This window comes from Acipenser ruthenus, chromosome 25, assembly GCF_902713425.1.
Source record: "Acipenser ruthenus chromosome 25, fAciRut3.2 maternal haplotype, whole genome shotgun sequence".
In the NCBI taxonomy this organism is placed as follows: Eukaryota; Metazoa; Chordata; class Actinopteri; order Acipenseriformes; family Acipenseridae; genus Acipenser; species Acipenser ruthenus.
In genome coordinates, this window is record NC_081213.1 from 2,218,287 (window position 1) to 2,242,837 (window position 24,551).

At 40.9% G+C, this 24,551-nt stretch overlaps 1 protein-coding gene across 1 annotated transcript in view; it reads right to left on the reverse strand.

Annotated features, from left to right (window-relative positions):
- LOC117962699 (uncharacterized protein KIAA1522 homolog) overlaps nucleotides 1-23,969 on the reverse strand; it is a 58,901-nt gene extending 34,932 nt beyond the window's left edge. Inside the window, exons 1-2 of the mRNA XM_059000399.1 lie at nucleotides 23,523-23,969; nucleotides 8,055-8,306 (exon numbers count right to left, since the gene is read on the reverse strand). Of these exons, the coding sequence (XP_058856382.1) occupies nucleotides 8,055-8,295 (241 nt within the window). The 5' untranslated portion in view covers nucleotides 8,296-8,306; nucleotides 23,523-23,969. The remainder of the gene's footprint in view (nucleotides 1-8,054; nucleotides 8,307-23,522) is intronic.
- Nucleotides 23,970-24,551: the final 582 nt, after the last annotated feature.

A 24,551-nucleotide genomic window follows, 5' to 3' on the forward strand; every position in this document is an offset into this window, starting at 1 on the left:
TCTCCACATTAAGATTCAACTGTTCCTGTAAACGTATGATTATGCTCTGCAGCTATTTTAAACTGTATATAAAAATCTTTTTTCAGAATTGGCATGATAATGATAACTTACATTGTCCTTAACACACATGCATAAAAGCTACACTGCATTTAGTAAATGTATGTATGCATTTTTTTTTTCAATTGTCAGGTGGCTGCGGTGTCATTTTCACACTGCAATGACCCAAAATAATGCTCAATATTAATCCTTGGTATACCGTTTCCTACAATCCCTCACAGCTTTTCCCCTTCTGTGCATGCTACCCAAGCAGAAAGCAGACAAAGTGGTCAGTCCAGGTAAGTTTAGCTGCAGGGGCAAACTTGCATGCTGAAGCATGAAACCCCCCCTATGGGGGAGAGCTCCTGTGTATCGTACTGCATTCCACATCCCTGCAGACACAGCATTGCTGACACCCGAGCTCCTCAAGGTCAGCATGCAGGGGATCCACTCCCAGCCTGCTGTAACAGCGCCCCCTGAGGGAGATTAGGCACATTACTCGTAACATTCTGCATTACTTACAGTGCCAGCTGTTCACCTCCAGACATGTTCAGTTCAATCCTTGGCTTGGCTGCGCTACAAAGTGCTGCATCTACAGCCCTATGGTGGAGCTGTTTTAGTAACATACGATGAGGTTTCTGAATGCCCAGGGCTGGTAGCACTCTGATTGCGCCTGTATTAAAACACTGGCATTGAGTCAACAATGAATGGAATAGGGGCCGGGGGTGCTTGTTTATTTCATTAGGGTATATGGGTTTTAAACAGCCAGTGCCCAGAGCAATAAAACAATGTAATGGCAGCAGCTGGATGTGCTTTTAACAAAGGCAAGATCTTCTTAATCTGCATGCAGAACACAGACACAAAGCGCTGCTGTGATTTACTGTTGGCAGGTACACTATGTCCTCTTCCTTCTTTCTCTTTTAACACACAGCATGTGATTAATTGTGGCCAATTTGTACTACAGTGGCGACACACACTGTGAAATGTAACACAGTGTAATGCACGCAGTAATCGCCAAAGGATATTTCAAACATGGTGGCATTTTTTAGAAGGCGTTGTCTAATTGAAGGCTGGTCAGGTGGGAAACCTGTTTGGAAAGATTATCTGATTCTCTTGGAAATTAAAAAACAAATCTACGGCTCCAAATCGGAATAATGCCACAAAGCCAGCCGCTTTGGATCTCTTGGCAGTGAACGTTGCTTTACAAGCACGCCAGGTTACCACCAGAAATAAAATACATGACACCGACCTCACAAGTCTTTATGCAGTCAAGATGTTACACGCTTGGTTTTCTACAAACACGTGGATAGTTTACTGTACGTGCTTGCTTGGGCAGGTCTGGGTTTACTGAATAAACTGAGAATCATTTACAAAGCTGATTGTTTTCACTTGATGCCAGGGTCAGGGTCAGGGCTGGTAAATAATTCCTTAAAAGACCTCGGGGGTTATTAAAACAGGGCCTGATTGAAAACTCCCGCTCCAGCTTTTGGTCCGAGCCAAGTTAAACACAAACCTGAGCTTAATTCTACACCTACCGTACAGGAACCTTGCAGCTCAGATTCACAGGAAAACCTGGAATCACAGGAAAACCTCTTTAAATTTTCATAAGGGGTTACAATTATAAAAGTTAACTGTAGTATACCATGGAAGAGACCAACGGGCGGGCAGACACCATCAGCACATAATGAGGACCCTAAAATCATGGTACATTGTAGCAGGGATGGAAATAACTCCAATTGCATAGCGCTTTGATCCATTCAAGGTTTTACTATGAGTTTAATGAGACACGCCTGAGCTTGTTACCTTTACTAATCAAGCACATACTAAAACCTGGAATGGGTGAAACCGCCGTGAAATAGGAGTGTTATTTCCATCCTTGCTGTAGTATACTGTATACATTCGGTAAACTGTTCTGCATTTCCCAATTCATTTCCAGTCAATGGCTTTGCTGTTATAGCACGGGTGGACTGTTCTCACTCTCTGCCTGCTCGTCTTCCCCGGTAACTGTGCAGAACTGAAGGCAGTGCTTTCAAGGCATGTGGATTTAGTGATTGAGGCACAGACTGAGTGATTGCAGTATTCATTCCACAGAGCCACTTTACACAAGAGAGAGGTTCCCCCTGGCATTCCAAACCTAGACAGATATCTCACTATCTATTATGAATTGTTCACAACCAGACCCCCCTAATGCAGCAATGGCTTATATCTGAAAGAGGAGAAGGACACTGTGAAATCGCTGATTCACTGGGAAATTACGACAGCCTGCTGCTGTTGAAATTACAGCATGCCTACCAATTCATTCACAGCTATTGTATTCTAAATCAGGACTGGGAAATCACAAAATAACACGCAGGTTTTTACCTGCCTAATGATCTAACATAATTTTATACCGATTCACTTTCCGCAACATATACCAATCTGCCTTCTACCTTCAAGACCTCTACATCCTTTAGCATACACAACTACCCGCACATTGCTTTTACTAGACCCCAGCAGTTTTAATTATGAAGCTGGAATACGTTTACGTTAATAAAACAGTTGGTGTCTCTCCAGCAGAACTCAAGTCTTTTTTCTCAGTGCTTCTCATTAGTAACACAAGCTGTGTGAGGGACAGTTATTGGTACCACTGGCCGTGCTTTCTAAAACACAAAACCAACACGTCGATTTGAATCTGCTTTGCAATACAAACAAATACCCCTGAGCTCTTTCACCGCCTGCCTGTTTCAAATTAAAAACTGCATGAACTATTTTTAAAAATTGGAACCAGAAAATTGGAACTGTTACAATGACTGTCAGCCAACAGTGCATAAACACAATTTGAAACAAGGTCATCCAATGCTAGAAGGCCATTAACAGCAAAGGCTTTCTCCCATTGTTAACTGTTTTGTGTGTAGTGACTGAAAATAAATAAAATAAGTACATTGTTTTGATAGTCTGCTTTAGAATATGTATCAGTCATTATGTAGCACCAGCAAACCTAGCAACTGTAACAGATATTTCCCAGTGTGGGAAAGTTATAACTTAATTCCCAAAACTGAGGCGCACTGACAGCAAATATGATCACACTCACAATGTGTTCAGCAGTGAATAAAAAGACCCTCCGTTTCATACTTTGTGAACACATTTTATAGGTTGTTTTTTGGGACAGGAATAAACTGGTTCTCACTTTCGCCCAGCAGTTTGGTTTTAAGTAAGGCAGAGACAAATTGAATCCTGATCAGTATAAATCTGTGTTGATATCGTTTTGCTACCTGTATCGTCTGTAGTTAGACGTATAGTTTTAGCGAATCTCGATTCTCCCTGGAATGCAGTGTTGTTGGGGTTGATCGATATAAAAATGTACAAATCAGAAAATACAGAAAGACATATCCAAAACACAAAATGGAGTTCTTTACATGGATGGAAATAAATTTCCTATTGGTAGCAGTTTGACCCATTCCAGGTTTTACTACGAGCTTGATTAGCCACGTGCAGAGGTACCAAGCGTAGGTGTGTCTTACTAAACTCAAAACCAGGAATGGATCAAACTACTATGCAATGGGAGTCTTAATTCCACCCTGCTTTAATATTTAATCATCTTTACGCAGTACAGTATTTGTTCCGTTTCATCACAAGTAGCCATGGATACATGATAAAAACATAATGTACAGATGTGATCTCTCACCACAGCTGCTTTACTTTTTTAAATGACTGGATTCTGGAATGTGTGCAAATCTCCTATCAAGTCTTTGAAAGTACTGTCCTACATCTGAAAACTTTACCTGCGGCCCGACGCCAAAAATACGCCCGTAATCCTTGGAGGATAAAAGCACAATGTGTACCAAGGACTTATCCTTCCTTTACTCAAACAAAAGATAACAGGAATAGTAATAAATCATCTAAAAACAATTGAAGAGCATTTCTTGCTGCTGGAGTGATAGGAAAATACAGCTCTCATATTTTCACCACAGGCTTATAAGGAAGTACATGGCAGCAGTGTGGAGTAGTGGTTAGGGCTCTGGACTCTTGACCGGAGGGTTGTGGGTTCAATCCCCAGTCGGGGACACTGCTGTTGTACCCTTGAGCAAGGTACTTTACCTAGACTGCCCCAGTAAAAACCCAACTGTATAAATGGGCAATTGTATGTAAAAATAATGTGATAACTGTACAATGTGAAAATAATGTATAATGTGATACCTTGTAACAATTGTAAGTCGCCCTGGATAAGGGCGTCTGCTAAGAAATAAATAATAATAATAATAATACATAAAACTGTGTATATTTTTAAACCCACATGAGTCACTTCACCTTACACTCAGGACTAAACTTTCCTATTAATTTGAAGAGCGATTTCTGGCATGCACTGTGGCTGAGGGAGACTAGTCTCAGACGTGGGCTATATTACAGCCCAATCTTACACAATCTGAGCAAGGGTGGACTGCACATATGGACTTATAAACACACCTGGATCAATATAAATACAATGGTATGGGCTGATTAATCTAGCATATTATTTACTTACTTAAAGAATAGACTCTCATATCCAACATCCTGTTTCCTTGAAGTTACAGCTGCACCTGCCTAATTCTTTTCATCTGAATGTTGGCTGCTGATGATCCCCAAATCCATTTACAACCAAGCTCAAACTCTGATATTAAAACTGGGTGGTGCAGATTGCTTGTAAAACTTGGTTTGGTAGCTTGAAGCAGCTGACCTTGGACTCTATGGATCTTGACTCCAACGCAGGTCAGCTTTATTTCTGACTACAGTAACCTTCATCAGTGCGATTGCTGTAAAACGCCTCTAAACATGTGAATTGCACAGTATTGCATCAGGCCAATAAGGAGACATGGGTCCGCTCCATGCAAGTTTAAACTTGGTACACTGCTGCAAGGGGCTAGCTACATTACTGCTTGACGTTAACCACAGCTAACTGGTTGCAGGCTTCTTGTTCCCCTGCTTAACACATTTATTAGGTTCTGCATTCCTATCAAGCTCTGGAGTGGCTTCTTCAACTTCTTTAGGCAAATCTATTAATCTTTTGAGCACAGCAACTCCAATCATTGGAAGAGAAACAGACATGTTCTCTCTCAAGCTGCAGTATTTTAAGTGTGGTATCTGAGGCAAGACCACACATATACCAGGACTCAAATGAATCACCTCCAGGCTTTTCAAGTCTGTTTACATGGCATTGATGAATATCCGATTACCGCTTACATAAACTTACCAGAGATGAAATGACACTTATTTATTTTTAGAGCATATTTTAAAATGTGCAAGAACGTGTCAGATTATTATTCCACTGAAATAAACTTTTTTTGTTATCTGACTTGAAGTATAAAATACAGCGTATTCCGCATAAATAAATAGCATGTGTTTATCGAAATCCACCGTTTTAAAAGAGTGTTGGAATCCAAAGTTACGTTGCCAATCTTTTTTTTTTTTTTTTTAAATCTCTGTTCCAGATCATTGGTTGGCAAGCCATTCCACAGCTCTGTCTGGGTTCAAAGTTCAAACCCAACAACACACTGTCCTTCTGAAAGAATCCAGGAAAGCACACAGAGGAATTAGATAAGAAAAGTGTCGCTCAGCAGTTACCGGCTCTGATAAAGCAACCTCCTCCAGCTTTATTCAAGGTGAGTAATCCATCACATCGCAAGAGTCACGAAGGTTCTTATTGCTGGCTACTTCAACCTGAAGCACTGGGAGGTGCTGCACCCGATCGGATCCACAGCGCCCTCTGGGGACGTGGGGGTGTTACTGCATCATCAGTAATGACGACGAGGGTCAGGGCTCACTGAAGGTAACGTGAATTGACATTTACTATTCTTTCTAAACTTCATGCTATCCTGTAATGATAGAATGACATGTCTTGCTTTAAATCACCAGGTGTGGCTGTTAGGATAATTAATCTCATTACAGTGAATGAGCAATGAATGTCTTCACTTACTTCAATTAGCCACACCCGGTATAGTGGGGAGGTGAAGAAAACAGCAAATGGAGTAAGTTACTTCCCTGACATGGAGTCTGAGGAAATGGTGCAAGATCACATTGCCACTCCAGAGCCAGCGTGCCGCCTCACATGTAGGGATATTAATGTGTCAGAGTGGGATATGGAATTAATTACATCATACAAGGTTACCAAGGAAAGAAAGAAAAAAAGAAAGAAAGCTGAACAGGAATTGCAAAAACAGGGATAAGCAGCAGCAGCTCGCTCCGAATCAGGTTTTCTAATTAAAAAGTATTTAAGAGAATAAGACTTAGCCATCATTGGGCCTCAATAACCCTTTGTCCCTTTCACAATCTGTACTCAGAATCATGGAGCCTGTGCACCCAGCAGTCAGAACCAGACTCAACAGCAGGTTTATTCCCAGTTCAGAGAAAACAGAGGGTGCCAAAAGAGCTCCATGCCCTAAGCTTCATGCAGGAAGGAAGGGGGGTGGGAGCCTCCTATATAAGTTTAAAGTGAACTGTAAGAGAAAGTAAAAATGATGGAGGTAATCCAGGAGAACCAACAAGACAAATACACTGTCTTTACATAGATAAAGGAAACTAGCAGTTACAAGCAACAGTAAAAAATAGGTGTGACTTTAAACACGATTTAAAACAGCAGGACTATCATGTCTAGGGAAAGTTCCCAGAACCTCACTGAAAACAGTTGTCAATTGTTGTTACAATATTATTTTCCTTTTTTTTGTGTAATACTTCAGTTAACACAAGAATGAGTTTTTCATTAAAACATTTCCATGTGTTTATTGGCAAACACGCATTGTGTAATAAAACAAAAAAGAAATGACTAATGCTCTGGCAATCAGCCTGTACAGTATGTGAAAGGGCATTAGCAGACACATTGTAATATGCTGTACCTTGAATTGATCTATTGACTGTCTACAGACAGGTGGTCAAGGTGTGGCATATTGTATACACCTACATGTTTTATTGTAGGCTTATCTAATGTGATTATATTAACAGTGGAAGCCATGGCCAGCGATTCGTGTGCCAGTGAATGACTCATTGTAAAACGCACCCTAACTCGAGGGCAAGGCCAAAGTTTCATTTATTTTGACATGCGTTTTGTTCAGATTTGGATTAATTTAAATTCACAAGATCTTTCCACTCTCCCTCCCAGAAGGCCCAAAGTTATGTTGAAATATAAACGTATCAAATGGATTTCAACATGATCCAACAATTCAAAAATGTAATGCAATGTAAATGAGATCCACACAAACACACACGCGCGCACACACGCACGCACACGCGCACACGCACGCACACGCACACACAATGACGGTTATTAAGCAATGCGAGTTATGAACCATGGGGTTTTACATACATCTGAAGAGCAGATTGAAATCCGAGTTTGCTGTGCTGTAACTTTTATTCCTGTTGAAATGAGCAAGCACTGGATGTGAAACCCCCGTCAAGCAGAGACAGCTTGTTTAAAATACAAACTGACACACCCAGTGACTAAAAGGAGCCAGACCGGTAAGATCTCCAGGCTGCTCTTAAGTTACTGCAGAACCTGTTCCTGTTGTGGGGTGGTAGCAGAAACACATTTTTAACAGGATGCCGATAACACAAAAACCCTGGTCTTTAAAGAGTTAATACCAATCATTCCGATTTTTTTTATTTTTTATCTGGGGCATCAAGACGATTTGACTTTGTTTCTCTATCACACGGGTATCGGCAGAATTGGCCTCACGTCCAGGTTTTTGATCCAACCAGGCTCTAAAAATGGCTTAATAGAACTAATTAAACTTCTATCCACCTCCTATGGGACTGGAATTGAAAATCCCTAATGACTGCAAAAAAAAAACACAATTCCATTTTATTTGCATAATTGGGAGTTCTGCAAGTTTCCCACAGGTCGTTGGAAGTTTGCTCCCCCATGGATCTAAAGCCTTGCTCTAGCACAGTGATGCATGACTCACTCCAATCCATGCCCAGCCAGGTCCTAAAGGAGATCGTTGACCGTGAGCAGGTTGGAATAAAGACCTGGACTGGAATGGATCTGCCGTTGCGCGGCCTCCTGTTCTTACCTTGGTTGGCCGAGTCTCCGCGCTGCTCTTTGCTCTTGGGGTGCCCTCCTTTCTTACTCCCTCCTCCGGACCCTGCGCTGCTGGTGCTGCTTCTTTTCTTCTTCTTCCCTTTCAGCCAGCTGAAGGCTCGGCTGATGGAACCTGTCCTCCGCTTCTTGCTCACCTTGGAATCCTTGTCCACTCTGGCTAGAATGTCAGGGGCCTCCCCAAACAGTGGCCCCCCCAAATTCGTCTCCGACATTCCCAGAAATCCTTGAAGGTGCCCGGAAGAAAAAAAACAAACAAACAACAGCAAGGAGAGAGGTGTGGGTTATTTCCACTCTTATTCCTCCCACGATCTTTATAATGTATCCATATGCAAAGAGATTCTCCTAGTGGCTTATATTAAATATGTATATACATAGATATAATATATAGATTTAATATATATCTTGTCGATCTCCACAGGAATTAAATCTGTGTCTGCACCCATAAAAAAAAAATAAAAAAAATAAAACAGCAGTAAATGTATCCCAGAGGCTTGCGTAAAAACAAAAAGTATAAAGTCAACTTCAAAGTCAGCCCTCTTGTGTAATAGCAGTTTGCTCCCAGCACAATCTCTGAACAGCTCAGAGAAACAGCAGTTCAATCCGCTCCAATCTGTGCTGTGCAGCTTCTTTACAAGTGAAACAACCACCTACATACACAATCCTCTCTCACGAGCACATTGCTTTTTCTTGACACAACCTTAATAACTAAACCCAGTGTCCTTTGATCTCCACACTGTTACATTGCTCTGCTGGTTACAGAAAGTGCACCCGATTTCCTGGAACTTTGTGCGTTAGTATCTCCCAGGCTTGACTTCTAAAGTGCCCACACAAGATCTGTTTTCTTGCCTGGTCTCTGTGTGAGTCTGTGTGTACGCACTTATCCCATTGACCAGCTTGCAAACTCAGCTTCCCCAGTAAAATCCACAGTAAGAAACTGGCACTTCACTCCTCATTCTTGTAAATGTAGTCATGTTTCACATTTCCTCAGCTCTCTCTCTCTCTCTTTCTCGAATACTCCCTCTACACATGACACTATAAAACCCTATTTTTCCACTCCACCCTTTCTTTCTTCAGGAGCATAGCTGGCTTGTTTCGACAGTCAGTCTCCTCATTGGAAGCACATGGCTGCTGCCTTTCACTACGGTGTCCCAAATTCACTGCGAAAACAACATGAAAAAAAAAAAAAATGTCCAGGAGCTTCTCAGATCCACAAGAGACGGAGCGAGCAGGTCTGCTCCTTCTACACCCCTTTAGGAGCGAAACAGGTAGCCAGCTAGCTAGGTTATTCCTCCAGCAAACAGTGCCCAGCCTATCTGCACAACTGCAGCAGGTAGGTACTGTGGACTGTAACCTGATCCTGACAGGGCTCACAGCAAACACGCAGAAGAGAGAAAACAAAAATCCGCCCAACCTCTTGCTGCTGCTGAACTACTAAAACACCGTCCCTCTGGCAGACTCACGCACTGCCCTGTAGCACGGCCGAGTCATACTGTGCTGTACTGCAGATAAGCTACGAATCAGGTTAACCGTTTAGGTGCTGGTGGTGGACTGTCTGCAACAGTTAATGATTAGTTTTACTGGGGAGAAAAGGACTCTGAGTGTTCATTCTTCTTTTATCACAGTATATACATAAATAAATAACGAAAGATGCTTATGATTGATATATGTTTGAAAGGAGGTATAATTGCAGTTTACTTTTCTTTCAACGCAGCTGAAACATCCCACGTTCACAGCCGTTAACAGGTGCGGTTTTTACTGACATCTGCATTTCAGAGGGCGTTTCTTTGGGGAAGCACTGAAGAGAAAGAGGCTTATAAATTGGTTAAACAGAAAATAGATTGCGAAGTAGCGAGATCCATTCCGGTTTTACTAGGTGCCGTTGTTTAAACAAAGTTCATATAAACTCTGGAAAGGCTCAAACAATGCAATGGGAGAGTTGCTTCCAGCCCTGCAAGTATAAACTGCCACTAAATTGAGTCCTGCCTGCTGTGAAAATGTCAGATTAACCTGCAGGGGCTGAACGGTGGGATTAACAGGCCACGCCCACAGGTGCTGTGAGTTTCACGTCCTGGTGAACTTACTCAAGGCTACTGCTCAATCCACAACCTTCAAAAATGGACAATAATAATAAGGAAGAACTAAATAAAACAATCAAGATATGTGCTGAGAGAGACTGAATGGAGCTGCAGGCCTCTCGCTTGCTATACAGTAAGCAAGTTAAACACACCTGAAGACTGTCAATTACAGCAAATCAGGGGTGAGCAATGCCAATTTGTTTGCAAGACATCAGTTTAGTCATGTGACCTGACCACAGTGAGTGGAACTGTACTGCACATTGTGTTGACTTTCCCCTAGAATGCAGAGGCAATGCCAAGGTAAGCAGTTCATGATTCACCGCATTCACAAAACTGTACGGATGTGTGTGTCAGACTATTATAGGAAAGAGTAATAGCTGTAGTCAGAGACTCTATGGGTTAGTGCAACCCAAGCCGCAAGCTAATAGTTGTGCAAAGTTGAATCAATAAAACTAAAACAGACCTGTTAAGTCCAATTTCTTCAGTTTTATTTAGATTTGACATCCGCAATACACCATGGTGACTGTGCAGTAAAGCACAGGCAAGCAGGGATGGAAAGAAGACTCCCATTGCATAGCAGTTTCATCTATTCCTGGTTTTACTATGAGTTTAAGACACACCTGAGCTTGTCACCTATACACAGCTGCAAGTAAAACATGGAAGGCGTGAAACTGCTATGTAATAGGAATCTTGTTTCCATCGATATAAATCACAGAGAACTATAGAAAAGCACAGTAAATACATGGGGAAATCAGACCATGAGAAATGTACTGTGACAATTTCACAACTTTTCTTCGGCTGTTTAAAGACAGTAGAAAAAGTAGAATGGAATGGAGTTTGAGGGAGGTGGGAGCGTGGAGCATGACTAACTAGTGTCAGATACTAAAACTTTCCATGAAACTGCAAAGCTGGACCGCAGCACAGGAAACAGCATGTGTGGAGGACAGCAGCGATCGGAAAAGACTGCTAACAGAGCACCACCTGAAGAACAGGGGAATCATCCAAAACAGATGGACCTCACTGACAAAAACACCAGGAACAACGCAGCTGAATCAGGGGGCTTGGAAAGGAGCAAGGAGTTTCTGGGTGCTGTAAATATTTCTGAGAATAGACAGGCACTACTTGAAGTCACAACCAATCCACTGTTGTTTTTAGGAGTTGCACATCCTTGCTTAACCAGGATTAAGCCTGGAACGAGTAGAATAAACAAAGACCAGAGTTCAGATCGATAGAGAAGAGCGTCTGTTTCATTACAGGATGACACCGTTACACCACTGAGCTTCCCTTTTTACTGATCACTAAACCTGGAAGTTGGGAACCCAGATGTCCCCTTTTTATAGAACCATTTCCGCTCCCTGGTCATAGAAACGTCCTTGACAAAAATACAGAATTAAGAAGAATTCACTGCCTAGTTGCATGTGTGACACCTGGATTGTTCCCAGCGTTAAATGCAGACTAAGGACCTCTTTATTTTAAAGTCTGCTGTGCTGTATAGTGGTAGTCGTGTTTGAGAGATCATAAAACAGAAACCAATATTGTATGAAATCGTGCAAACTGGCGTGTTTTGTGGTTTCATATATTGGCCAATGCACCTGGTGTTGTTTTACTCCAAGGCCTGACTTTGTAAACAACAGCAGTTGCCATAACACTCCCGCCACTGTAAGTAAACAGAGTCTGCAAAATCCCGCCCCCCCCCCCCCCCCCCCCGAATCACTGCTTTTGGCTTTTCATCCCATTAAACGGGTAATTAAATAAAAAACTAAATTACTAGTAGGAAGGTTTAACAGGACTAAATGGCAGGGTTGGACCAGCCCTACACGTGCATTTCTCTGTAGACAAAAGGGACAGAGGAACAGAATGCAGAAGAGAAATCGCACACAATGAAGTGTATAAACTGCTGTGACTGTGATTAAAGCTACACTGCAGCAAAGGCCACACAGTTGGGAAAACAAAATGTGCCGAGTTTAAATGCATGACCAAACTTGAAAACTGGGCTTGTCAAAAAGATGATAGATTTGAATGTTCCAGGGCTTCAAAACACACTGAATACAGTCTAAGATTCATACGGACTATGAAAACAACAACAACAACAACAACAACATAGTGCTTATTTCACAGATCATAAGGGCACCAGCAAACCCTCCATGAGATACTATCCTACTCTGCATTCTAGTGAGAGAATGCAGAGAAGTACTTCTGACTCCTTTCTATACAGGTATCAAACGTGTACCCTGCCAGGTTTCATAGATACAAAACAAAGTGTACATGATTGTGTACCATAGACAATAAAGGGTTAATGGAAGCACATTTTGCATGACTTTTAATGTATCTTTAAAATAAGCTTTAACCAGTCGACAAAGCATTTGTGAATTGCCAGACTGCTGAAGGTGTGGTTTTAGGCATCGCTCGATGACTTCTGTAATAGGAAGGTGTGAAACTGTGTAATTAATACACATGGTGACAACAGGTGTTAACATTGCCGTTGTGTACCGGCAGAGTGTTGATAATACCACATCAAAACAAACTGAAAACCTCTTCAGTGGTAATATTTAATATCGCCATGTACTGTAAGCAGCAAGTCAAGGTAAATGCCAGTGGATAAAAAACATCAGAGCTACAGTACATAGCATCCTTCACCCCTCCAGTGAATTCTACAAGAATTAAAAACAATTCTATATACGTGACAGCCAGGTTAAAAACCCAGAACAATTCAAAGTAAGACTGAGGATCGAGGACAGTGGATTATACCAGCACGATTCTCTGTACCTTCAAGAAAAATGTGTTGTACTTTATTTCAGATGTATTTATTTAACCAAGCTAGCACCCTTGAGCTATACATCTCATTTTCAAAAGCACTGGTTGATGCACTTCACACACAATTCTGTGACTGTGAGAATGGACATTACATTAACATGTATTTTACTGTCCCGATCACATCACTGCGTTGTGAGCACATCTATTTAATAATGTAACAAGTGCAAGTACAGTGTAGCAGCTGTGTAGTTAACTTACCTGCATTCAAAGTTTATTACAGGAATGACTAATGTGTATTTATGCACAGGTGTTGCATTTTACTGAATGGAAAATTACAGTGTTGGACAACTTGTGTAACACATCCCACTGACTGCATACATCAAACTCTTCAAATCTGTCTGAAGACACTCTTAAACTACAAGCAGGGGAGGGGTTGTCCAACATTCACTTAAAAAGAAGAAAAAATTAATAAAAACAAAAACTTCCCTGTAGTGGCTGCTTAAGATGGTCAGGCAGCGGAACAGCTTCCCACGGTATCTGGGCACCAAGCCTGTACTTTAAATTAGGATCTGATCAAAACAGAAACAGACCTGGGAGGGAATGCCTTCCCCCCCAGCAGATGGAAATATGTTGCAAAGAGAGAGAGAGAGAAAAAAAAAACAATAGAATAATGATTTCGTGTTTTTAATTGCAGTTTTCCCACTACAGTATGCATCGGGTTATATTTATGTTAGCATCTCCATACCAGTCCGGGTTCAAATACTGATAAGACAAACAAATAATCACAGGTCTGCTGGAGCTTCTAGATATCAAATGGAAGACGGAACTCCTGCAGAGTTCTACCGGAGCACCAGAACAGAATTACTGGGAGATCGGAACCACATTTGGTGCATTTTTTTGTAACAGAAGCCACGACCAATACAAACAAGTAACAATTCCAAGAAACAACTTAGGAGCACAGGCCTAAGCAAAAACATGTCTCGGCTACACAGATGCCAAGCTTTAGTTTGAACTCCTTTAAAGGTATCAAGACAGTGCGCTTCAGTTCATTCCAAGACAATAGAGTTAGAGAACAGAATGACTTTTAGTTAATGTACCTGTATGTGGAAGCGGCTCTTAAACTAGTACAGTTCCAGATTTCCTTGCATGACAGTGTTTTATGAAGCAGGATTATTCCCATGCAATATGTCTGGTAGACTTGACACAGGGGTCAGCCACGGGCACTCCGAGGGTGGGAGGGGTCAAACCACAGTGCCTTCTGAAAATTCCAAACAGGGAGATTTTTTGGAGTACCCTTTTAAGGGTAAAAAAAGAATTAACTGGTGACTTAAAGGTCAGCTGAGCTGCGCATATTATAATTATAAAAAATATATATATAAAACTTTACTCTCAAACACTCAATCATTTAAAAAACGGAAGACGAAGGATCCTACCCTGCTAGACTTTGTTTCTATAGTTTTTTTTCATACAGTTGCAGGGCCGGCAATCAGACTCCCATTACATAGCCCTTTGATCCATTCCTGGTTTTACTATGAGTTTAATAAAACACACCTGAGATTGTTACCTATACACTGATGCTAATCAAGCTCCTATTAAAACCTGGAACAGGTGAAATTGATATGCAGTAAGAGTCTTATTTCCAACCCTGCAGTTACCATTCAGTTATTACATGTATTCTGTGCTAGCAAAGCATTTTTCTTCCACTGGAAATAAGTGGTGCATTTAGTCAAAAATCTGAATTATTTGTTCCATGTGGCTGCAGGGGATCTAAAGCTGAAATAAAGTTTGAATTTCCATTTCAACACATCCTTGCCTATGGGAGCCGCGTTAAACAAAACAGCTGATTTTGGAGAAAACGCTTCACATCCTTTATTAGATTTTCCTATTTAAAACTGTACCATCTCAAAAAGAAGAGTCTTTGTTGAAACTGAGACCCAGAACAGCAAGCCCTCTGTGCGAGTAAAACCTCCAATTTATTTTTCCCTTTTGTAAAAACAGAGACTTTTAAATATAGTTAGCGTTATTGTATACAGAACCCATTCTATTCAGAGAGCAGACTAATTACAGAGTGTAGCAGATGCACCAGTGAACCAACGGAGCTACAGCAACTGCATTCCAGCATGTCAGCTCCAATTAGACACGTAGAACCTTATCTACGGCCTTAACCCTTACATATCCATAGTGTCTGCATAGTCTTTCGGATTCGGAGTGAACGACGAGCAAATACCCCACCCAGTCTTCTGTAGTGGTAGCAAAAGCATTTGGGGGAGCATCACATAACACAGAACTAAAATAAAAAAAGTCCTGTGGCACCTAATTGTTTTAGAAACACGCAACAAAAGAGCGTCCAAATTTTCAGCAATTAAAGTGATTTCACAGTCCCGAGCACAGCCCCTAGTAAAAACGTACATTGTGCTGGCCTCATTGTTATTGTTTGAATAGAGCACTGGCAGTGCTAGGTTCTGCTGAAGGAATGCTGAATTCCTCGGCTCCACAGCGCAACAGTAATAGAATGCTGGCTCAGAAGCCACAGCGCTCCACCACCTACCGAACTGCCATGGCGACAGGGCGCTATGGCAACAGCGCTCTACCCCCGAGCCTGCTTTCATGGTCCTTTCAAACCTGTTTCACTTTCTTTATTCTGTTTCTCTCTCTACGGTGGCTATACCACAGGGGCAGCTTTTACCTGGAATGCCCTGTGCCTCACCCTGCCTTTGAGGCAGCTACAGAGTCCCTTCCCATCTCCTCACCCAACGCTGCTTTTCCAGTTCAGTCTTGTCCGGCAGCTGCGCTCAGAAATGTTCCCTTATTTATATTCTTTTCAAGGTTTTCATGGTGCAGTTTGCAGTTTATGGAAGCTAGCCCTGCCCCTCAATGCTTCTTGATGTACTGGGAACGCTCTTCTGTACAGTACAGTGTTTAGTGCTTATTTTTGGCGTCACTTCTGCATTAGTTTCCTTTTGCACAATGCCTTTTTGATATTATACGAATGAATAAGATGGGTCAATGCAGCCACTCTGTTAAAGTAGGACAAGCCAGTTGCATGGGACACCCATTATCATGACCATTATCCTTCTGCTTTACCATTTTTGTTGCAGATTAGTTGCACACAGCGCTCACAGAGCTAGACCTGGTGGCCCACGCCACCATACATTGCAGGGCATTCTAATTCCCCTAATTCTTTGGCCAGTCAGTGTATCAAATCAATGGGAGCAGAGCCCATGACCTCTGTGCATACCGCGCACCCATGCTCTTTGAAAACACTCCTGATGCCAGCTCAACATTTAACAATCCTCAGATACAAGACAGGGGGAGGGTGCTCTAGGAGTCCAGCAAACGCAAATCTGTTCCTGCTTAGGAAACAGAGCACCCCTAGCAAGTTAATAACTGGAGAACAAAACCAAATAGCTCATTATTGTGATGTGTAGTCATTTGGAAAGGAAATAACAGTGAAATTAAAAACAGTCATCTGAGAAAACTATTTAAAAAAAAAAACAACAAAAAAACCACTAAACTAAATACTGTCAGCTGAGATTGAAAAATGATTAACAAGCCAGGGGGTAACAAACTGCCGACAACTGGCTGCATTCTGGTTAATGTTTAATAAAACGTGCAAGAAATTAAAAAGACAAGCCTGTAAAGATACAGTACAGTGAAGGTTTTGCATTCGCAGGAATTTTTATTTTTTTAACCAAAATTACAAAAGCTTTATTCAAGCAGTTTTCATCTATCTGGGATTTTGAAAAACAATTTGTTCTCATTAGCCTGACAAGTGACAACTTTACTAAAGCAATTCTTCAAGTTCTACACACACCACCCCTCCAGTACATAGCAACAGCAATGCGCGGGCCTGTGCTGGCAAGACGCCCTAAACCAATGAGGGGGGGGGGGGGGTACCAAGACTAGATGTCATCTGAACACAATGCTGCAGACATTAGCTGTAAAAGCACATTGCAAAGTGTCTCAAAGCATCATAAAACAAAAGTGAAAGCACACGCATGCATGTTAAAGCACACGCATGCATGGTAAAGCACACATGGTAAACTGCTGTGCAACGGGTGTCATGTTTCCATATCTGCATACAAAAAAACAATATATTTAACCGTTTCCTTATCCCTCGTTAATGTCTATTGAGTAGGATATCAATGTATTTTTAATTGTTCTCAAAAGCCGTAGTTGTTTTGGTTGGAAAGTAAACTGTTTAGTCTATTCTTTTTCACCCGCCATTAAATTTGATAGCACAAGTCCCTTTGTTAAGGAGCGGCTGGCAGATAGAGTATTTGATCTCTGCCGTTAGTCGCATGCAGCGTGTTCCTGTAAGGGAGATCTCACACACACACACAATGAACTCAGAACAAAAACATTCTAACACTTGTGCAAACTAGCAAAGAAAAGATAAATTGTACTTCAAACAGACAAATAATTATTAAAGTTGTCCTAATCAAGGATCCGATGAATCAGCACAAGGGCTCATCACAGCCCCCCTTTTTACTTTAAAAGATCTTATTCTGCTTGTATTGTATACTTCAATTTGGAATACTGTATGCTGGTATTTTAAACACGATTCTACAGATGCAGTTGCTGCTGATTCTCAGCACCTAATCACTGCACAAGTACAGTAGTTTGACACTTTCAAATACTGAAAATAGCTAGTCTGGACACAGTTTTTTTCCCATTGCTTTATACAGGGAAAAATGTCATCCCCATATGAGGTTGCCATGCATGAAAGGGTTAAACTCATTACAGTGAGCTGACACCAATCTGATCACATGGCCTACAGCAAAAGTACCAGGATGCAGCAGTTTATCCGTAGCATTGTATTTAAAATATGTAACATGAATTAGCGAAGGAAAAAAAAAAAAGAAGTGACGAAGCAAAGCATTCTAAAGGGGATCAGTAATAATGTTAATAAAACCAATAAAGCGGTAAGGAAATTGATTTGAAAGCACTGGTTCACACTTAAGTCTTTCGCAAATCCTGGGTGAGTCATAGTGTCGCAATAACAGTAGGCCTATGCCCTACCCTGCTCATGAGAAGTCACTTCTATTGAGGTGTTTGTTTGCAGGCTGATTAGCTACAAAAACACATGTCCTTAATCCCTGGAATTGCAACCTTCAAGAAGCGGTTAGTTCCATCACCACACCCCGCAGAGAACAAAGACAAAAGGGAGCTTCTTTTTAAAAGAACGACTTTAACCCGTCTGGAGGATGCACTCTATTAGGCTACCTGTAAGCTATTGCAAACTCCTAGAACAAGACACAGGGCCTATACTTAAACTGTTTTATAATTAGAAATGTTAGAAAAATGAAGATATCCTTACCATCATTTACATACAGACCAGTCTGGGCTTTACAGTGCTTACATAACAGAGCCGAGGAGGCTAGGCACGAATTTGTGGTTACAGAGCTTTTAACCTCATCGACTGCTCTGGTATCACACAACACTGCCCATTACACTTACTCATGCTGTCACTGCGCTTTACTACACTTTGCTTTTATGATGCTCAGCTTTTGTAAGGGTACTGTTGCGTTCAATTAAAAACACGTTCTTTAAAAGCAGATTGAAAAAGCTGTGTGATCAAAACCTGTCTCCCATCTCTCTCAGTCTGTCTCTCCATGGAAAGCCTGATTATAAAGCGAGTGTTGCATGCAGAGGCTCTGTCCTGGGTGAATAATGCCCTTTGTGACCCTCTTATCATCCGATGGGAGCTGACAGGCTGGGGAAAGGAATGTTCCCATGTTTCCATGCCTCATACCATCAGGGTGAATCAGGAATAAAGACTTTATTAAAATGTAATGCAGCAATACCTTCTGGCTCTTTCACCGATCATAAAAAGAAAAAGTTCTTAATTAAAAACGTTATTGAATTTTGTACTCCCCTCGCCCCCCCTCCTGGAGGCCTCTCTCGTTATCAAACCCTGGATAGAGTCGAGTCTGTTGTTTATCTATCATTTCTGGAGTTCACCTGCTTGAAGGGAAGATGTCGCACGGCTGCAAAATCATTTGGTATCTTTTAATGAAAAAACGAAATAACAATGACAGTGCCAGGGATTTTTATGTTTGTTTGTTTTGCAGACCAGCCTATTAAGCCAAGAATCGACTGGGAATGATCCAAGGTTGTTGGCTGCAGGTGCCAGCAACACAAAACTGAGAAAAAATGTTTTGAGTGAGTCTAAAAACTCACAAGCCTTTGGGGGCCTTGGTGACCCCCAAGACACCCAGCTGTTCTGCGTTTCCTTCAGTGCCTGCCAGGAGCTTCTTCGGCCCGTTTGCTTCTCTGCACCCCCGTGGATTTTGGCCTGGGGGCTCCCGTGTGAATCAGTGTGTTCTACACGGCTCTTACTGTTCCGTACGGTTTGGTTTTCCAGCCTTCAATTTGTCTGTGTGCCAACTAGTCTTGAGGCCTAACTTTTTATTTTATTTTATTTTAACAAGAAACATGTTTATTTTCTGTTGACAAATATTTTTCTAGGTAAAGATCAGTCTGTTTAGGAAAACGTTTACAAAGACAGCTTCACTGTTTAAAAACCAAACAAACAAAAACACAGTATATGTTTTACTCTAAACAAACTGGCCTGCAAAACCAGCCTGCTCACATTCACGTTTTAAAAGATTAAAAAAACATTTAAGAGTCTAGTGCCCCATATCAAAATTGCTCTTACAGAGATGGCAAGGAGACTCCTATCACATAGCAGTTATGCCCACTCCAGGTTTTATTACGAGCTTGATCAGCCATAGTATATGGTAACAAGCTCAAGTGGGTCTTTTTAAACTCATGGTGAAACCAGGATCAAACTGCTATGTAACGGGAGTCTTATTTCCATCCCTGTCTTACATATCTAAGAATGTTTTTTTTTTTTTTTTTAACCTATGAGGTCATGTTGAGAATACCAGTAAAGTTAATTTAGCTACAGTTCACCTATTAACAAAGCTTTAGCAAATTAGGTATTTTAAGAATGTTTTTTGCCTGTTTAATGATAAAATACTTTATGATTATTTCATGCATGTAAAACTTACAGTCAATTCATGTAAAAATACCTTAATAAACATTTTTAAAAAACCCATTCTATAAATAGTTCCCTTGGTAAAATTTCTGAGGGCCAGCTTTTCAAACCTCAAATCAGTTGCTTCGGCACCTTTGGATTTTGAACCAGTTTTAGTTTTCTTTGTTTAATGCCACTATAAATCAGGAGTGAGAACATTCTGCAAAGCCAACCTGTTATATAAACTCTTAAAAGTCTATAACCAAAGGAATGCAGACTCTGGATAATGGCTTAACAGGATCAAACAGGATTTTGAAGCCGTGTTGAAGATTTCCTTTAGTATGACGGAATACAGCACTAGAAAAAAAAAAGTACATGCAACAGCTGAGTGAACCAGATTCCATTAAAATAATTAAAAATCTCCCTCTCTCATGACACGGCAGTGCAACTCTTGGCTAGGTGGGAAGGACATGTGTTACACTGGATAAATACCATCACGGAATATGAATCTATTATTTATTTTAAAAGACTATCATTGAGTCACGTGTTTTTTTTCTGATCCCTTACCTTTTTATGACATTTGCCATATTGCGATACTAAAATGCTGTGTTTTCTGGCAAGTCTCTGTTCAGTTCTAGTTGTCCGAGACCTATGTGATGTAGGCTGGATTAGTCAAAGTGTCTATATTAGTAAGTGCTTTACAAATATGATCCTTACTCTAACAGTATCTTTAGATTGTAATACAGTCTGGGATGGGGACATCCACTTGTCTTCTCCTGATCTTTATTTTTACCTAGTTGAAATGTGCTATTAAAATGATGGATTTGACGTGCTAAAATCTGATAAGAGCTCAGCTGTTTTTTACACCAGGGTACAATCTGCATGATATTTTGTCTGGGGAGGGGGGGGGGGGGGGGGGGGGGTTGATAATGTTTTGTAAGGGCACTGGAGTGGATCTAACGCAATCCTTCACGCTTTTTCCAACATCAAAAATCAAAGCGAAAGTTTTATACATTTGAGACGGACTTTTGTTATTTACATCAACTGTGGGACCCTGAAGAAGTGAAGTGCTGTATAACAAACAATGAGCTCAAATAAAGAAATGTTATCATTAGTGTTTCGTATTGAAGTCTTTCCATCTTCCCTGTGGATCTGGCTGGATAAGGGAGGGAGACCTGGCTGTTTACCAGTATGAAGATGGAATTTGATAATTCTCTGGTTTTAAAGATCGAATTTGGGAATTGCTTAGAACCAATGCTTCTCCTTCACTCCACATGAATAAATATGTGTCTTATTTATTCTGGTCTTTGATCTCTGTGTGCTGCTGATTAAGTCTGAACCACACATGTTTTTATTGTGTGTACTTCGAAATGGTCTTTTTATTGCTTCACGGGACCCCCTTGTAAACAAAGCTCCGGTCTCAAAGGGTAAATCTCTCTTCACAGACCCTGATAAGCACTAATATACCTTACCTAAGGTAACATAAGGTAGCCCAGGCGCTACCCTGGATCGGCAGGGTCCTGTTATAATGATCTGACCAGTGGCACTGCTTAGGAAAACTGTATAAGAGGAGTCGGCTCTGCAAATGACTGCCCTCTCACTGGCCTGTCTCCGATATGTACACCACGGACATTTCTCCCCAAGTACCTAATGAAATGGTTCCTAAATAACAGCCTGTTCTGCAGATGCATGTTTATACAAGTCACAACACATAGAATGCACAGGCGCCACACCCCTGCAAATACAGCCCTGCTTTAAATAAACTGTTAAAGGAGAACGGCTCTATTACGTCTCACTTGAAGGAAGCCCTGCCTGGCACATAGAAAAAAAAAATATGAAAAAAAGAAACTGAAATGTGACAGTTCATTTGGATTTAAAATGCTGGATCAAATGCATAAGATAGGGGTGTAAACATACACTAATGTCACAATACTGTATGTGTCGAGATATGTAGGTCACAACACGTATCACGATACATGTGATGGTCCTGATGCATAATAAGACCAAATGATCAATTAGTGACGCACTGCTAGGTTAAAAGACCAAATGAAACAGGGAGAGTATGCATTCATACCAACTTTAAAACACACCTGTTCTGCATTCATGAACCACTTGAACTACAACGAGTTATGTTGTGGATTTGGTCTTGTATCACGATACACACCTATATTGCGATACTACATATCATGTATAGAAAGCATGACGATTCATCGATGCATGATTTACACCCTTATTAAAAAGGTGTAGTGGACAAACGTGTGTACCATTTTAACAATGCTTTTATAACTACATGAAATTCGCATTTACAATGCTTAAAACAGCTTCCAGTTACAGTTTCTTGTTTTTCCATCACCTTATCTTTTTATGACGTTTGCAATCATTTTGAACGCTTATGACTGTTTGCAGATCTGTCCTGATGTGCTTTCAACCGACTTTAGTTACAGTTGCCATTCATAGACATGTGTAACACAGGCTAGATTGATCAAAGTGCTTTAATAGAAGGAGGAGCAAGCACCGATACACACAGTACAGATTTGAGTAACAGCATTAGGAAGCACCGTGTGTGCGCAAACATCTTTCACCTGCTCATTAATGCCTCTGCTAAGAATGCTGAATAGCTAACTCAAACTGGATTCCAACGCACTCTACATTATCAAAGACCAAAGCAAACAGTTACACCCTGGCTGTGCCCCGGGACATTCCTGTTAGGTTTGGTTGATTTCATGTGACGTTAAGGCGGCTGAATGCAAACAGAACCTTCGATCCTTTTTTTGCTCCTTAATAGACAAAACACAGTCAGCTGGTCTTGCAGTAGGAATGGACCTCTCTCATATTGTGGGCTCTTGTAACCAGCTGCGGACGGTTCATGCAATATGCAGTCTTCCATTCCTACCTGGTTTTTACCTGTACAATAATAACTGCAGCACCCATTACAAAAACAGCAACTGAAATGAATGGCGTATGAAAGTCAAAGACATTTCTGTAAAACTTCTAATGAAGAAGCTATTCTGCTGGGATCATGTGTAAAGGGTTATACTGGTTGCAAATGTTTGGTCAAATTGAATGTTAACGTGATGAAGCACACAGTGTCACTAACTTACTGTACCCGACAGAGCTGATAACAAATACCAACGCTGGTTACTATATACTGGAGGACAACTAATATGTCGTGCTTACGGCTATTTTGACAGCACCAACTTGAAAATAACATCACATCAATAACCGAGGCAACGGGCCTAGCTGCAGTATCATCAACACAGAGCGTTGCTTACCGAAAAAAAAAAAACATCTAAAAATGACTAAAATCATAACACAAGCAACTGCATATGAAAATACAAAACTAAGCTAGCAATAAAACTATTGTACATAATCGCCTTGACTCAAAAATCATGGTTAGGAAATGTTTTTATTTTTATTTTATGTTTTGTGGCCGCTTTTAAAAATAACTTTTAAAACACTTATGGAATGTCATACACATGCGGGTACGCGGTTACATTATCTTAGCAGGCACCACTGTAAAAGGCTGATGTTTGACGTGCTATATTGTCATCACTCATAATAATAATAATAATAATAATAATAATAATAATAATAATAATAATAATAAGCAACTGAATCTATAACATACCTCGTTTCAACAAGCGATGCGCGTCACCTCCATGGCTGATGCTAGTCCTTGCTTGTTTGTATATTTGTCCAGGAAATTAAACATGAAATGTAATGTTGGTCGCAATCCTATTCCATTGTTTTTTTTTTTCCTGTTATTTCTATTCCCGTTGCATTTGCACTAACTAGTTGCGTGATTGAAGCATTAACCGATGCGTATGTGGCTAATTTAGCACAGTCATGCTGTTAAGCCTAAAAAGATAGCTATCGTTAGCTTTTTATTTTTATTTTATAAATACACCACAATAATACACAATGTAGCGTAGTGATGCCAAGTTAATGTACACAATACTCAAATCCACCAATGACGCGTGGCTAATTGTCTCACACGTGTTACTAATTGTTTAAATGTAAAATTAACACAAATCCTTTAAATATATGCATTTTGGTAAAACAACAATACATTCTGCATTTTATTACCTGGTCAAACACCTACAGCACACGCGATTTAGACAAAACTCTCAATAAAAGAAAAAATAAGACTTTAGAACGTTTTACATCTTTACTGATCCTTTGGAGCCACCCTGTGGCGATATAGGGGTATTGACCAACTCGTTATTTATTTCCTGTCAATTACCGTGCATTACTTTTGATCTTCAATAGAATTACCCGCCACTGCCAGCGGTAAAAGAAAAAGTTTGCAAAACAAAAGTTTTGTGTTCACTTTAAACAATGGCTGACCTCAGGCTTAAGTATGTTCCCTACATCCACACACAGACCGATACATCCGCTTTTTATTGTTCTGTACAGAACACAAGTCAGCGTGTTCTCAGTCCCGAGTTGTCATTGGCTTTTATCGAGCGACAGCGTTCAGTTGCTGCTATGGACATCATTGATCCCTTACATCCAATTAGCAGCAGAGACGAAAGGCCAGCACACTTACAGCAGTGTCTCCTACCCACGTGGTGCACTTCCGCATGGAGAAAGAGAGCATGAGATCTGACCAGCTCAACACCTAGAGAGCAGCAGGGCACAGGCTGGGATGTCAGCC